Here is an 18186-nt window from a genome sequence, read left to right on the forward strand (position 1 = left end):
CTGAATATAGTCCTATCATATGACCCAGCCATCCCACTCTCGGGGGTTTACCCAAGGAAAATGAAATCATGAATAAAAGAACTATGTGCATCCCCATGTTTACTGCAGCTCAATTCACAATAGCTAAGACATGCAACCAACCTAAATGCCCGTCAATATAAGACTGGATAAAGATATTATGGGATATGTACTCTGTGGAATACTACACAGCAGTAAATAAAAGAAATCCTGTCATTTTCAACAAAACTGATGAATATGGAAAACGTCATACTTAGTGAAATAAGCCAGTCCCAAAGGGACAAATACTATATGCTCTCCCTGATCTGTGAGAACTAATATAGCACCTAAAATGAAATTTATAAAAGTGAAATTTACACTTAAAGAAGGGATGACTTGAACTGCCCTTCTGTTGACTGTCGAGGAATAGTTTTGTTTTTTATTGTTTTTTCATACTATTTGTTGAACTCTTTATTTAACATAGTGTTAATCATATATGTATAAAGTCAATTGAAGATGGAGCTCATTAAAAAATAAGAGTGTGAATAAGAGAGGGAGAAGGAAGTTTGTAACTTTAAAGCTATATAGTTCTGCATACATTCCTATGCACTAACTTCTTTTTTTAAATATTTATTTATTTTTTTCAAAGTCAGAGTTACACATAGAAAGAGAGGCAGAGAGAGAGAGTGTTAGAGGTCTTCCATCCATTGGTTCATTCCCCAATTGGCTGCAAAGGCCAGGGCTGTGCTGATCAGAATCCAGGAACCAGGAGCTTCTTCTGGGTCTCCCACGCAGGTGAGGGGCCCAAGGACTTGGGCCATCTTCTACTGCTTTCCCAGGCCATAGCAACAAGCTGGATCAGAAGCAGAACAGCCAGTCCTTGAACTGGCACCCAAATGGGATGTTGGCACTGCAGGTGGCAGCTTTACCTGCTACTCCACAGTGCCTGTCCCTCTATGGTATAACTTCTATGGGTACAATTTAAAAACTTATCATGGGACTCCAAATCTCATTAAGCTGGGTGGCAAAATGCCATCTTAAATGTTAAAGTGATCATAGTGATCATATTAAGTGTTAACGTGAACATATAGATAGGATTAAGTGTTAATATGATCTTATAAACAAATCAAGTGTCTGATAATAACAATTGATAGAATTGAAACAAAGAGAATGATCCAACATGGGAAGCAGAACTGCAGACTCATGCTATGACAATATCTTTAAATAGCACTCTGACCTCAGAATCAGTCCTTAAGGCATTATGTTCTGGTTGAAAAGCCCAAGAGAGCATTTTAGGCATGGAAAGCCAAGACACTGTGGCAAAAAATATCCTACATGAAGGATCTCTATGAGTGAGACCCCAGGGGAAAGAAGTGGACATCAAAGAAAGATGTACTTTTCTCTAAAAGGAAGGTGAGAACTTCTATTTTGCTTATGGCCTCGTGTAAATACTGATTGAGTTGTGGACTCAAAAGATTTCCATAGGCCGGCGCCGCGGCTCACTAGGCTAATCCTCCGCCTTGCGGCGCCGGCACACCGGGTTCTAGTCCCGGTCGGGGCACCGATCCTGTCCCGGTTGCCCCTCTTCCAGGCCAGCTCTCTGCTGTGGCTAGGGAGTGCAGTGGAGGATGGCCCAAGTCCTTGGGTCCTGCACCCCATGGGAGACCAGGAGAAGCACCTGGCTCCTGCCATCGGAACAGCGCGGTGCGCCGGCCGCAGCGCGCTACCACGGCGGCCATTGGAGGGTGAACCAACGGCAAAAGGAAGACCTTTCTCTCTGTCTCTCTCTCTCTCACTGTCCACTCTGCCTGTCAAAAAAAAAAAAAAACATAAAAAAAAGATTTCCATAGCCTTGGCAGCTCAAGTCAAGAGCCTTGGGTGATCACTGACATCATACATAAGAGTTTTAATTCTTATATTAACAACAGGAGTCACTGTGCACTAACTCCCCATGCAGGATAGCTGTACTCAATGAGTTGTATTATTAGAATTAACTGTAAAACTAGTTCTCAAGCAGTGTTTTTTGGTGTGTGTATGTGTGTGAATGTTTGTGCAAATTGTTGAAATCGTTACTTAGTTTAAAATTGTTCTTCTGTATACAAAGTTAATGGAAAATGAATCTTAATGGAGAATGGGACTGGGAAGGGGAGAGGGAGGAGGAAGAGGGGTGGGAATATGGGTGAGAGGACAGGTATGGTGGGAAGAATAACTATATTCATAAAGTTGTACTTATGAAATTTTTATTCCTTAAAAAATAAATTAAAGCATGTGTTCACATGGCCCTGCATATCTGAACATTACCTATGTCTATATCCCATGTCAATCCTTATCCACTTCTTGATCAATGTCTTACCTTTTATTAGACTCAAGTTCTGTTTAATGTCATTGTTTTTATCTAGGAAGCCTCTTATGTCTGGGATGTACGTATCCTCCTCTGATTGATTATATGTCAATTTCTACTCAAACTTCAGATTATAGCTTAAATATTGTTTCATCAGACAATCCTCCTTCATCCTGTAAGTAAAATTAACATCATTTCAGTGTTTTCTATTTATACATCATTTTTTACAGATAGATATATCTTAACTTTTGATGTCATGTATTTTCTCAATCACTTATTCAATATTCAGCACACTCCCTAAAATGTAGATCTGTGAGGATAGAGAATAGAGTCATGATCAGAAGCTCAGTTTCAAAACTGGATGGCAGGCAATTGAAGGCTTTCTCTTTTGTATTTTGTTAAGGGATTTGGATTTCATTTGAAGAAAATGTAGAAATGAAAATTTTCAAGCAAGTAATATCATGTTCAGAATTTTAATTCAACAAGGTCTTTATGCTTTTCCAATGGCATATAGATCAGAAAGTCATAAGATCAAAGGCAAAGAGACTAGGTAAGATATTATGGAAATGAGGCAAGAAAGAATGTTGAAGGGCTGGACTAAGACAACAATGTTATAACAGGAAGCATATTTAATAGGGTAGAATAAAGCATCAATCAATATTTGGGTTCTTCGATGGAATGGGAGAAATTATTTGCAAAAAAATACAACTGATAATAGATTAATATGAAGAATCTATAAAGAGCTCTAGAAACTCAACAACAAAACAATCCAATTAAGAAATGGGCAAAGGATTTCAACAGGCATTTTTCAAAAGAGGAAATCCAAATGGCCAACAGACACATGAAAAAATGCTCGGGATCAGTAACTATCAGGTAAATGCCTATCAAAAGCATAATGAATGGTTTTAACCCCAATTAGAATGGCTTTCATACAGAAATCAACAAACAACAAATACTGGTAAGGATGTGTTGGAAAAGGTACCCTAATCTGCTGTTATTTAGAATGTAAACTGGTACAGCCACTGTGGGGGACAATATGGAGATACCTCAGAAATCTGAATATAAACCTACCATATGACCCAGCCAATCCACTCCTGGGAATTTACCCAATGGAAATGAAATCAGCAGATGAAAGACTTATCTGTACCCCCACGTTTATTGCAGCTTAATTCACAATAGCTAAGATATGGAATCAACCCATATTTCTGTCAACTGAAGGATGGATAAAGAAATTATGGTATCTGTACATCATGGAATACTACACAGGAGAAAAAATGAAATCCTGTCATTTGCAACAAAAGATGCAACTGGAAAGCATTATACTTAGTGAAATAAGCCAATTGCAAATGGACAAATACCACATGCTCTCCCTTATCTGTGGTAACTAATAGAGTACTTAAAAGGTAATCTATAGAAGTTAAATTGAGATGACTTGTACAGCCCATGTCTTGACTGTTAAGGAGTAGTTTTTTTCTCAACTATTTGTTGAAGTATTACTTCATGTAGGTTTAATCTTATGTGTATAAATTTAATTGAAAATAGATCTTAGTAAAAAAATTAAGAATGTAAATAGGAGAAGGGGGAGGAAGAAGGGTGTGAGTGGGAAGGAGGGCAAGTAGGGAAAATTCACTATGTTTTTCAATTTTTATATATAAAATGTATGAAGTTTTTATACCTTAAACAAAAAGGTTTCTACTTAAATAATATTTGAGTTCTCTGGGAAATAGACTCTGAGGTGGAGATTACCATGCATTGTTTTGATTATGGAATCCTCATCTAAGACAAAGAAGTGAAGGAAGGAACATAGAAGTGAAGTTGTGGTACAGACACAAGGAAAACTTCAGGTTGTTCTCGAGTAGACTCTGGAGCTGCAGTGGCCCCTCCAAGTTAACCTTAGTTAGGGCTCTCCGATGGGCCTTTGTACCCTGCTGAGTGTTTTCTTCTGGCATCACTGTCAGAAGCTGGAATGATCACCTGGATAGAACATGACAACCCACTACAGGCTCCTATTAATTGAAGGAAAAACGGATCTGATGGAGACAAACAGGAAGGCATGGACTAAAGATCACTAGCTTCAAATCTTGCAACCAGGAGCAAATATTTAGCCTAAGGGTTAAGACTCACATCCCACATAGGAGTACCTGGGTATCACCACCAGTTCTGGTTCCTGATTCCAGTTTTCTGCTAAGGCAGACCCTGGGAAGCAGCAATAATGACTCAAGTGATTGGGTTTCTGCTATCCACATTGGAGGACTGGATTGAATTCCTGACTCCAAGCTTTGACCTGGCCCAGCCCTGAATGTTTTGGGCATTTGGGAATCAGCATACAGAAATTCTGTCTCTTTCTCTTTGCTGCTCAATTAAGGAAATCTAATTAAAAAATATTAGCCTCACAGAAGGTAGTACATGTGGAGGCTATGTATGAGACTTTTTAGAGACAGTTTGTACATGAGAGTATTGAGGTATTAGTGTGTGTGCACACATACACGCATCTATAAGCATAAAGAAAACAAACATAGCAACCACGGTTAAGGGAACCTATAGAAAAAATTGTGAATATGAGTAGGTAAGAAATAATAAGCATATAATATAACAAAAAGCAACTGATATAACTTTTAACAACAAACTTTTCCCAGAGCTTTTTCTAGACCAAATACTTTGCATATGCTACATAGATTTAAAATTCAAGCATCCATGTGAGGCTGATATTATGACTGGCTTTGTAGAACAGGCAATTTTGAGAGGTTTGAAAGCATGCCCAAAATGATGGCTAAGGCATTCAGGTAAGACTGTAACCATCTCCAAAGGAAACATTCTTCTCTGCCTTGTGAAATGATAGCACATTATTGCCACATTTGCATAAAGGATGCATAAGCAAAAATCATGAAATTATTTCTTAGATGAAGCAGTTAGGAGGTGTAAAAAGTCTATAACATTTCTAGCAAGGCTTTAGTTGGCAAGATGGTAATGATAAGCAGATTTCAATGTGTACAACAGTGAAAAATGGGAGTGGACCAAAAGATGTATGGGACATACATAGCAGGGAATACAGTTCTGGTATTTTAAAATAGAATATAAGCGAGTTTATTTATTTTCCAAGGACAACTCAGAGAGAAGGAGAGGGTGCAAGTACGAAGATGGTAGAGAATGATCAATGGAGTAAGAACTCTTTAAGTGGTAGAGGTGATGAGTTTCAAAGAAAAGTTGGAGGGCAATCACCATGTTCCCCTAAATGTAAAGAAGGAAAATAAAGATGGCTTTGAAAATTCATCTTGGCTATGAGAGGAGGAAAACACAAGCTCCTAAATTATTTATGTTTCTTGGGTTATGCTTATCTGCAAGATGTACCTCCATGTTCTAAGTTAATGAATATCCTCACATGGGTTTACTTGTGATATAGAACGGGTCTCTACCTGGTAGAAACATCAATTGAAAAAGAACAACAAGCTGTGAACTTCCAGGACATGATGGAGATAGGACTGAAATGAGATGGAATGGGGAAGAGGAACTAGAATGGGAGGTGCTGGAAGATACAACTCACAGGAATGTTGGCAAATCCTGTCAGGGTGGAATGGTTAAGCTTATGTCTTAGTAATTCAGAACAAAGGCCGCAAAATCCCTTTATCCTAGGCTGAAGTTAGGAAACTGTGATCTACATATACGTCATTTATTTCCTCAATGATTCACATACCTTAGAACAACCTTTGAAAATGTAATGGATTCCATATTTCTGATTCAATTTAAATGATTTTAAAATTTGAATGGCATCATATACCCACTAACTTCCTGGTTGACCGAAATAGAGGACCTATAGTTTGTGTTCAGTGTACTTGGTTTCAGGTAGGATTTTATCCTTAAAATATATTCTGTTCAATTGGAAGTAAGAGAAAAAAGGAAAAAAGGTTTCACTCTCCACATTTTGACACCCCTGGTCCCCTCCAAGCCTTTGGGCACTGGCCAAGTAGTGGCAGTCAGGATGTCAACTTGACTCTAAATCTGAAATGGCCTCAACCCAATCCTGCTTGCTTTAAAAAACTATGTAAGTCTCATTAATAAGAACATGTTTGAAAAGAATTTCTCCCTTTTGTTGTGGGATCAGGTGGACACAAGCAGTAAGCATGGTGAGAGAGACCCAGGTTTGACCCTGAATCAATTACCGCAGAGTTGACCTTAGCCAATCAGCCCGGAATACTTACATTCAATAGCTGACACTTAAGTGATTTAAGTATGATGGCTTTGAAGATGTCTTACAACTCTAAAAAGTTCTGTGGTCCTGTTTTTAGTTATTTCTATAGCTAATTGAAAGTGCCAGTTTTATATTGATATTTATAAACAAAGTATATGTTTTTGGTATTGATAGATGTGATACGTTTCAAGCTGCCTTTGGAGAAATATCTAATGAAAGTTTACATACAAAACAATTATTTCAACAGAGAGAGATAATAATAGATAATAGATAATAATTGCATAGTTCAAATTAATCGAAGAGTGGTTCTCTTTATTCTTACTTTCTACATCTGAAGAATAAATGCAAAAGCTGAAATTCAGGCTTAGGTCTTCTAAGAATCCTAAGTATTTATTTATTATTTGGAAAGTAGAGGGAAAAAAGGGAGAGACCAAAACATATTCAGTCTATTGGTTCTTACCCCAAATGACTGTGACAGCCAGTGTTGAATCAGTCTGAATCCAGGAGTTGAAAACTCAATCAATATATCCCATGTCAGTGACAGAGAACCAACTATGTGAGCCATCAACTTCTGCCTCCCGGAGTGCATATTAGCAAGAAATTGAAATCAGAAACACTCAGGATTTGAACCCAGGTACTCCAATACTGATTTCAGGCATCCCAAGCAATGTATCAACCATTGACCCAAACACTAGTTCATTAGTAGAAGTATTAAAACTAATAACTAAGCATTGACCTATACAAATGTGTTTATTAAAGTCAGAAAGGTGGCTTACATTAGAAAAAAAACAATAATCTACTTCCAAAATGATTTTCCATTATACCGCAAAGAACTGATAAGGTTTTCACATTGGCTTCAGTGGTGGCTTAGCACATATTTATACTTTTACATTAGAGTGATTGTTAGCGAGGAAGTTTTCAGCTCTGTAATTAGTAATCTACAATGGAAGCTTTGAAGCTTAATTACAGTGTTACTCACAATAATAATATGAGAAACACTAAAGTTGAATGTAGTTTTCCTTGACACACCTCTATGTACCTTCTTATTGGCTGGGAACTAATTATATATGACTAGTAGATAATCCATAGAGAAAAGAGTGTGTGTGTGCAGAGACAGCCTGCATTTACAACTGGTACTTCTAGTTAGGCCAAGATCAGCTGTTGCAGTTGATTTGGACTAAAATGTAAAGCGCAGAAGCACCAGAGAGAACATCATCAGAGACGGCTCTAGATTCCACCACTCTCCATGTTCTGCATCTTGAGCATCTTCAACCATTCCAGACTAGACCAGCCCTCAAAGAAAAAGTGATGGCTTTTTATCCACTGCAAATTGCCGGGCTGGTGTTTGGGTTCCTCGGCGTGGTTGGGACTCTTGCCACAACACTTCTGCCTCAGTGGAGAGTATCAGCGTTCATTGGCAGCAACATTATTGTCTTTGAAAGGATCTGGGAAGGGCTCTGGATGAATTGCGTCCGACAAGCCACGGTCAGGTTTCAGTGCAAATTCTATAGTTCCTTGCTCGCTCTCCCACCTGCCCTGGAAGCAGCACGGGCACTCATGTGTGTGGCTGTTGCTCTCTCTTTGATTGCCCTGCTTATTGGCATTTGTGGCATGAGGCAGATCCAGTGCACAGGAGCTAATGAGAAGGTGAAAGTGTACCTTCTGGGTACCTCTGGAGTTCTCTTCATCCTGACCGGCATCTTCGTTCTGATTCCAGTGTGCTGGACAGCCAATATCATCATCAGGAATTTCTATAACCCAACCATCAATGTAGGTCAGAAACGAGAACTGGGAGCAGCACTTTTCATCGGCTGGGCAAGCTCTGCGGTCCTCTTCATTGGAGGAGGTCTGCTCTGTGGATTCTTCTGCTGCAACAGAAAGGCGCAAAGGCAAAGATATCCAGCTCCTGCGGACTGCGCGCCTCGCACAGAGAAGCAAAGGAATGTGACGGTGATTAGTAAGAGCTGCACCAGTTATGTCTAATATCTGCCTTTGGCACCAACTACGGATTAAGATCAATGTATTTTATAAAATCCTGCAAGAAACTGTAAGTACATCAGGCAAGAGAACTCGCTTCACGACTAGATATAATCGGGGATGAAAATTTCTCACCTGTCATGGGAATGGACATGACTTACTTGGATGTTTTGATTTTATATGTATCAAATGCATCTACTCTTGTTGGACTCAATCTCCAGTTCGCAGTCTAAAGTCACATATACTCAACAAATGTTATCAGAGATCTGATGATAAACTACTCTTTTTTGACTATATTAGCTGATGAGAAATCTAAAATTACATTTGATAATCCATAGCAATAAAATATATGTTCTAAAATATAGCCTATCATTTCCCTTCAAAATACTTCTTATGCTACCTGGTAAGAACTAAGCAATGATTTAAAAAAACAATTATCCAAGAAAACTATAGACATCAACTAACAATTTTAGTTCAATTTAGCAAATTATATAAATATCCATTATTTAAATGATTTAGTATTTTCTATAAGAAACCTAGACACTTTTAGGGAAAAAGGACCACTGATTTCTCTCAGGACATTTTAAAGGATGGATTTAAAGTATCCAATTAATGTAGCTAAAATTTCTTAGAATTATATAATCAAAGTAAACTAATATACTTTCTTAGCCTACAGTTTGTACCTATAAGCAAATGAAGTACCTATGTTGATAAGGTTCATCTATAGAAGATCATTAAACCTCAGTTCTCATGGGGAGGAGATACAGTACCAACTACAGAATTCAGTTTTGGGTGTTAAAGGAAATAGTTTCTGTTCCTTGTTTTAGTCTTTAGTCATCATACATGCCTAAACATGGAAAGCAAAATGAAGAATCAAGGTAATGATTCAGGAAATTAGTAATGCTTAAGTAAATACCTTGTTTTTTATTCTCCAATAAACAAATAGATATAGAGAAGTCTTTTCCTTTGGCTTGAATTATATATATTATTTTCTCAATTTTTCATTTTTAACATGCATATAACATTATCAGGATTAAAAACTTGGGGGCTGGGATAGGCTGGGGAAGCCAAGTATTTGAGGCAACATCGTTCCTAAGGACTGTATCTGAACAGCTCCATTATCTTGTGAATCGGTCAATTTTTATGTTTGATTTCAACTCTTTAAGCATAGTGTCTATTTTGTATATTTATTTAATATATATTATATAATTGTAATGAAATGTTTAAATTTGTTTTCTAAATATTTATTGCATGTCTATTTTTATTATACTTTGATAATAAGGGTTATGTATCAAAATTATGTTGACATATTTAACTGTACTCTCAACTTGAGAATTAATTTCTGTCCTCAAAAAATCATCTAATAACTCTGAAACATTAACCAGAAATGATTTAAGACTATATGTTGTTGTCAAACCCTGACTCCATTCTACACGCCACCAGCAAGGCTTTAGTAAGCCAAACTCCTGGTGACATAAAATTGTACTGAAAAATTAATAATATTTAAATTATAATGATCACATAAATGTAAATATCTTCAAGTAATAAAAATTAAGAAAAGAAGTGATTTACATATTTTTTCTGTGATTGTTTTTCTTTTCAGATTTAACTTGGAAGTGCCTAATATTGAATGTTTTGAGAAAGAGTCATTTATCATATATAGTCAAATAAGTAAGCCATCAGACAAGCAAGATATATGAAGAAAGGTTGTCATGGATTCATTTGTCTTACCGTTTGGGTCACACAGAAGTAATTAGCCTTACAAGCATTGGTTTCTCAGGCTCAATAAGGCTTACTATTCTGCTCACCAGAGGATCAAAGAGTAAAAAGAGGTCATTCTGGGTAGAATCATAAGATAACAATAGCTACTACATATGGTGCAAAAGTTCAGGAACTACGAATTCTATCCTTTTATTAATCAAGGTGTGCTTTTTTAAAAATTATTCCTATATCCCCAGTTCTGCTGCCATATTTTCCTTCCTTCAGCAAAAAAGGAATTTTAATAATGTTCAATGGACTTCAAGATGCATTGTGAATGTATTTCTCATGTCACAAACCCAGGAAGAAATGAATCTTTCTTCTCTACAATTTATCTTAAATCTGATTTACTTTCCCACACATGAGACAGTTCTTGGGATCTTAAGCAATGTTGCTGATGGTAGTTTTGGGGGATCATTCCATGATAATTCACCCTAACAGGTGGCTGATGTGTTTATTATTCCTGCCTTGTGGTCCTTTTAGGCTTCTCAGCCCTGGAAATTCCTGGCATAGTTGGTCATCTTTTTTGAGACTCTCTTGCTCTGGCATGCTTGAATCAGTGGTTTTCAACTCTGGTTGCATATTAAAGTTGTATGGGGAACTTAGAAAAACAGTGATGCTGTCAGTGTTGTCACAATTTCTCAGGTAGTGACTTATTACCAGCTTTCATCTAGTGTGGCGTAGTGGAGGAACTTCCCCCTTCTCTCATAGATGTGGTTTTTTTCTTATTCTTTTTCTATTTTACTCTCATCTCCCCAACCCTCCTCTCACCTGGGCCAAAACTTTGTACAGTTTCATAGAGACTCTCAGAGGCAAACATTCACTAAGACTGAAATTCTGCCCTATTTTGGTTTTGCTTTTGCTATGGGAATCAAAGAAAGGAAAAAAAAAATATAAAGACAGAGAAAAATAACACAGCATATTATCTAACCACACATGATCAAAGATTTTTTTTCCCCAGAAACCTTTTATTGAAGGTAACAAACTTCATGTATTTCATTAATACAACTTTAGGAACATAGTGATAGTGATTCTTTCCACCATACACCCCCTCCTACTCCACTCCCACCCTTCTTCCTCCTCCCTGTCCTATTCCTATTCTTATGTTTTTTTACTAAGTTCTATTTTCAATTTACTTTATACATAGAAGATTAACTCTATACTAAGAAAAGATTTCAACAAATAATATGAAACAAAAACTGTTCCTCAACAGCTTTTTGATTTCTCTTTAGATTTCTTCTATGACCCACTGTTCATTCAGGAGAATAATGTTCAATCTCCATGGATTTGCATATCTTCTAAAGCCTCTCAAGTTGTTGATCTCCAGCTCCGTTCCATTGTAGTCAGAGAAAGCTCATGGTCTGATTTCAATTCCTTTGAATTTGCTGAGACTTGCTTTATGGTCTGGCTTGTGGTCTATCCTAGAGAAAGTTACATTCACTGATGAGAAGAATGTACATTCTGCAACTGTAGAATAAAAAGTTCTGTAGTTATCCATTAGGTCCATTTGATCTATAGTGTTAGTTAACTGTCGTTTCCTAGCTGATTATCTGTCTGGTTGATCTGCCCATTGCTGAAAGTGGAGTAGTCAAATCCTCCACTGCTATGTCTACCTTTAGATCCATCAATAGTTCTTTTAAATAGGCAGGTGTTCTGTAATTAGGTGTGTATACATTTTTTATAGTTACATCTTCCTGTTAAATTGATCCCATATTCATTGCATGGCTCCCTTCTTTCTCTCTTTTAACAGGTGTTGTGCTGAAATCTATTTTGTCTGGTATTAGGATGGCTAAACCAGCTCTTTTTTTGGTATCCATTAGCATGGATTATCTTTTTCCATTCTTTCATGTTCAGTCTGCATGTTTCTTTGTTGGTGAAATGTGTTTCTTGTAGGCAGCAAATAGATGGGCTTTTTTTTTTTTTCAGCCAGTCTATATCTTTTAACTGGATAGTTGAGGCCATTTACATTCAAGGTGACTATTGACTTGGCCCTGCCATTTTCCCATAAATATTTTTATTGTTTACTTTGGATTTTCTTTGTGCTCTTAGAGAGATTTTCTGCCTTCATGTTCTTTCATAGTGAGGACCATGTTTCTGGGTTTTTGTGTACAGATATATCCATAAGAATATTTTGTAAAGTTGAATGAGTGGTGACAAGTTCATTCAGTTTCTGTTTGTTATGGAAAGTCTTTATTTTACCTTCTTTCTTAAATGTGAGCTTTGCAGATTACAATATCCTAGGCTGATAGTTTTTTTTTTTTTTTTCTTAAGACTTGGAATATGTCTTGACATTCTCTCCTAGCCTGTAGGGTTTCTGATGAGAAGTCCACTGTGAGTCTAATTGGAGATCCTCCGAAAATAATCTGGCATTTCTCTCATGCTCATGTTGGAATATTTTCTTTATATTTTATTGTGGAGAGTTTGACCACAATGTGTTGTGGTGAAGATCTTTTCTGCTCATGTCTATTAGGAGTTCCATGTGGTTATTATACTTGGACATCCCTTTCTTTCTCCAAATTAAGGAAGTTTTCTGTAATTATTTCACTAAAAAGGCCTTCTAATCCATTCTCTCTTTCCATGACTCCAGGAACTCCTAGGACCATGTGTTAGGTTGTTTGATAGTATCCCCTAGATCTCCAACATTGTTTTTTAGTTTTCTAATTTCTCCTTTTTTTTTTTTGTTCTGACTAAAATCTCCAGAGATTTGCCTTCTAATGGAGATATTGTTTCTTCTGCCTCACTGATTCTATTGATCAGGTTACCCACATTTTTATCTGTTCTATTGAATTCTTCATTTCCAATATTTTGTTTTGACTTCTCTTTAAAATCTCCAACTTCATGAGAAAAACTTTCTTTCATGTCATGTACGATTTCTTTAGTTCATGGATTTGCTTCTGATTACTTATAAGTACTCCTACAATCAATTTTTTGAATTCTGCTTCTGGAATTTCTTTAATATCGTCATTTTCACATTCGAGTATTGAAGTGTTGTTGTGTTCCCTTGGAGTTGTCATGCTATCTTCCATATCTTGCTTCTTGAATTGCTGCATTCATTTTAAGGTATTTGTGAAGATACTTGTTGGTTTATTTTTTTCCCTGCCATGGCTTTTATCTTTGGACTATGCCTCTGCGGATTAATGAAGTATCTGCTCTTCAATGAATACCATGGGGCATATGCTGGGTGAGGCTAAGGATCTCTGTTCAGTGCCCCAGGGTGAGGGAAGTGCCCAAGGTGACTCCCAAATTGGGCATGGTAAATTTCCATTTTTTTTTTTATCAAAGGGGAGGTTCTTTCATCTCTGTTGACATAGTCTCACACTCATCTCCTGCTCCAAGGAGACCAATGCCTGGGTGCTGGCCCCAGTGGGTACAACATTCATTAACGCTGCCACGAGAACCACACAAAGGAACCATGCAGTCCCTGATGTTAGCACATATCCTCCAGCAATGACTCTTGCCAGGGAATCAGAGAGCCCCAGGTGTGTGAAGCCACTCACAGTGACTACCCTGCACCCTCACATTCAGCTACAGTGTTTTCATAGTCTCACCACACAAGGCTCTCACAGTCAAAAGTACTCAGGCCACTGTCAATTCTCCCAGCTGGATTTAGGTGTCTCCTTTCAGCTTGTTACTAGGTGTGCAGGCACAAGCTGGAACAGATATTGCATATATCCAGAATGGTGCCTGCCCATTCTCAGCTAGTTACAGGACAGTGGTGCCAGGTGACTGGGGAGAGAGAAACATACCCCTTTATTTTCCTGTGAGTTGGCAGGTATACTGATCCCCACAGGGCTCCAAGATAGGCTTAAGCCAGGCTCTTCCCACAGATTTATTGCCAGTAGGTTGGGCCACTGACGTATGGTCTCATCTCACCCTCCAAAGCTGGTGCTGAGTCTCTTGGCTGCTGGGGTCCTGAGTTGTACATTTTCACACCCTCCATGTAGATCCACAGTGTCCCTCTAATTTGCATGGAGTTCCTCTGCTATTTTCTCCATAATAAGGAGGTACGTTAAGATGATATGGGTATCAGGCCGGCGCCGCGGCTCACTAAGCTAATCCTCTGCCTGCAGCGCCAGCACTCTGAATTCTAGTCCCAGTTGGGGTGCCAGTTCTGTCCCAGTTGCTCTTCTTCCAGTCCAGCTCTCTGATGTGGCCTGAGAAGGCAGTGGAGAATGGCCCAAGTTCTTGGGCCCTGAACCCACATGGGAGACCAGGAGGAAGCACCTCGCTCCTGGCTTCAGATCGGCATAGCGTGCTGGCTGTAGAGGCCATTTGGGAGGTAAACCAACGGAAGGAAGACCTTTCTCTCTGTCTCTCTCACTGTCTAACTCTGCCTGTCCAAAAAAAAAAAAAAAAGGTGATATGGGTATCAGTAGTCTTTGCAGTAGTCTTTGGAACAGGCTTGGTATCATCTCTCTAGTCCAGCTTTTGGGGACCAGAACCCAGGGAAATGATAAATTCTCTGATGGATTTCAGAATCCAAGAGCAGCTATGATCTAGTGTAGAGCTGAGGATGTTAATACAGCTTTCCCGGTGCCTTCATACACTGGGGATTAAGAGATAAATATATAGTCTGAATGGCCCATTCCCCATAGCTAGAACATGATGGGAGTAGAAGAATATTTCCATACAAATAAGGGTGACATAGATACAAAGATGTGTAGCTAGAATTGGCATTTGGTGTCACAGTTAAGACACTGTTTGGAATGCCTGCATTACATATAAGAGTATCTGGGTTCAAGTACTGGCTCTGTTCCCTGATTCCATCTTTGATTAATGCACACTGTGGTAGACAGTAGTAGTGGCTCAAGTGATGGGTCCTTAAGACCCACATGGTAGACTTGGATTGAGCTTTTGGGTCCTGGCTTGGCCTATCCCAGTTCCAGACATTTCAGACATTGGAGGGCATGGACCAGTGAAGGGGAGCTCTTTCTCTTTATTCCTCTCAAAGAAATAAATGACAAATTTTAAATGAGGTCTAATCCTTGTGGAGAAGTAAGTAAACAACAGTAATGCACATGGGCATATAGGTGGCACATTCCTGGTCCATTTTCTGTTTGATCCAATTCTTACCCTGCCTATGCTCTAATCTGTGTACTCTAAAATAGACACCCAAGAACTGTGCAAGGTGTTGCCAAGAGCGGGATATGAGAGTGTCTTCCCCAGGCATAGGTAATAAAGGAGGACTCTATCTATGTACGATTTAAAGTAATAAAATAAGATCAGCTAAATATTGGGTCTATTCTTTATTATTGTCAAATACTGACCCTTCTAAACAATATCAGTGGTAAAAGATTCATGATTTTTAAAAATTTATTTATTTATTTGAAAGTCATAGTTACAGAGAGGTAGAGAGAGAGAGAGAGAGAGAGAGAGAGAGAATGAGAATGTTCCATCTGTACTCTCCAAATTCCTACAAATCCAGGAGCCAGGAGATGAATTTGGGTCCCCCACATGGAGGCTTGGGCCCAAGTAATTGGGCCATTCTCTGCTGCTTTCTCCAGCGTATTAGCAGGATGCCAGTGCTGCAGTGGTTTAACCCACCATGTCCAGCACTGACCCCAGGGTTAATGATTTTAAAAATGAAATTTTTTTAACCAATTAAGTACCAAAATTTCAATTCTGTGAATATTTCAATGATATAACATTTATTTCAGTGTTACCATAAATGATCTACTTGTTGCTCAATGTAAATATCATTATATATATATATATATATATATATATATATATATAATAAGACATAATGGATTCTAAGTCCTAAACAATCATTGTGGTTACTGCTTAGTGACAGATGAATGGTAGAAAATTCTATGGCCTGAAATATATACCACTTCATATTTATATGTTGATACAATAAACTCCAGTGTCTAGGGGTGTGACTATCTGGAGTTCGGATCTTTATTTAGACAATTAAGTTAAAATGAGTTTATTAGGATTAGACCTAGTCAAATATTTGACTAATTTTGTTAAAAAAAAGGAAATCTAGACACAGGTTAGTATAGAGGGAAGCTGATGTGAAAGCATAGGAGGAGGACGTTCATTTACCAGATAAAGACAGATACATGGCAAATAGCCCTACTTCATAGCCTTTAGAAGAACCAACTCTGCTGAATCTTTGATCTCAGATGTCTAGGCTCAGAAGCATGAGACAATAAATGTCTATTGTGTAAATTCCCATCTATTTAACAGTAGTGCTAGCTAACTTAGATAATAAGAATGGTAGGTAGATAGAGAAGTGAAACAGATAATATACAGGGAATTGATAGATATATGACAGATGGTAAATAGGTGATATACAGACACGTGATAAACAGAGATGACAGATAATGATAAGTAGGTGGAAAATAGATAATTGATAGGTGATAGAAGATAAATACATAGTGCACAGACAGATGATGGATGGACAATAAAAGTTGATATACATAATAATAGTGGGTAGGAAGATAAAGGTTGCCTATTGTAAAGATGAAAGTTGTTGCTATCTATACAGCAATAGCACGGGCATGGCTGTAACTTACTGCTTGTTATTTACTTGTGAGCTTCCTGTAAAAACAAATGAGAGAGCTTTACCCCTAAATTAAAATGCAGAAAGGCTGGCACTATGGCACAGCAGGTAAAGACACCACCTGCAGTGCCGGCATCCCATATGGGCACTGGTTCTAGTCCTAGCTGCTCCTCTTCTAACCAAGCTTTCTGCTATGGGGGAAAGCAGTGGAAGATGGCTCAAGTGCTTGGGCCCCTGCATTTGCCTGGGAGACCTGGAAGAAGCTCCTGGTTCCTGGCTTTGGATCAGCTGAGCTCCAGCCATTGCAGCCATCTGGGGAGTGCACCAGCAAATGGAAGACCTCTCTCTGTGTGTGTCTCTGCCTCTGCCTCTCTGTACCTTGGCCTTTCAAATAAATAAATAAATCATAAAAAAGAAAATTCAGAAAGGTATGCTTATAAGATAATCAGTCTTCAGCCACTCTGTTTTACTTTACTAACTTAAAACACAAATAAAATCTCCCACTCTCAATAAGATGACAGAGGTGAAATCACTCAGGTTTCTGTGACTTCACACTGTTTGTGCTACAGGAACTTAAGAACCAAAGTATACAGTAATCAGTTCAAGCAAGTCTAAGCATCATGGACTCACCAGAAATTCTTCAAAGTAAAATCTGTGAGGAGTAAAAATGTTTACCAAAGGATAAATAATAAGATGCACTCACTTGAAGTATATTCCTAAATACAATATCTCTTACAGATAGAGGTATATTAAGTTGTTTCCTGCAGGGATATACTATGCCAGATAGACCACTGACCTGCTTTTCCCAAGCTCATGTGTTCAATTTATATGCCTAGATTTGGCCAACAGAAGACACTATTGAGTGATTGGAGGGGAAATCGTGTATTTCCCTATCTCTCTGCCTTCAGCGATGAGGCCCGTGTTGAGTTTGTTTCTCTTTGTCTCTACCATAGGGGCCCAGCTTCTGCCAAGTGAGCCTCATCTCCCGCGTCCAGCAATGCTGCTCTTCTTGTTGTTTTGCCATCGCCAGGAAAGCAGCAGCTTTCCCCTGTTGTCAGGCAGCTTCGCAGTTCTTCCTTTGTCTTCTCAACTCTCCTGATAACCTCTACAACCAATTCCCTTTATCAAAGTCCATTAATTTGAATATTTAGAGTGATTATGGCTCTTCTTATTAGACCTGGCAGATCTAACAACTGCAAATCATCCTGACATGAGGACATCTCCACAGAATTTTAAGTATCATATCAATGACTAGGTTTAACTGATTCCACAGAACATAGATTCAACTCTGGACAAATTAGAAACATTCCATTGGGAAAGATTAAGTCTGTATTGTATGGAGACTTGAAACAGAAAATAAGTTCTGTCTTTAAAAATGTGTGATATTTGCATACCCAAACACCCAGCACATAGGAAATG

At 38.2% G+C, this 18186-nt stretch overlaps 1 protein-coding gene across 1 annotated transcript; it reads left to right on the top strand.

Annotated features, from left to right (window-relative positions):
- Positions 1–7832: 7832 nt before the first annotated feature.
- CLDN17 (claudin 17) lies at positions 7833–8507 on the top strand. Its single transcript, XM_062175658.1, has one exon. It carries the CDS (start codon positions 7833–7835, stop codon positions 8505–8507), a length of 675 nt encoding a protein of 224 aa, XP_062031642.1.
- Positions 8508–18186: the final 9679 nt, after the last annotated feature.

Source organism: Lepus europaeus, chromosome 2 (assembly GCF_033115175.1).
Source record: "Lepus europaeus isolate LE1 chromosome 2, mLepTim1.pri, whole genome shotgun sequence".
NCBI classification, from domain to species: domain Eukaryota; kingdom Metazoa; phylum Chordata; class Mammalia; order Lagomorpha; family Leporidae; genus Lepus; species Lepus europaeus.

What these genes read in the sequence shown, in the direction of transcription:
- CLDN17 (XM_062175658.1), top strand. Translation starts at nt 7,833, where the DNA reads ATGGCTTTTTATCCACTGCAAATTGCCGGGCTGGTGTTTGGGTTCCTC.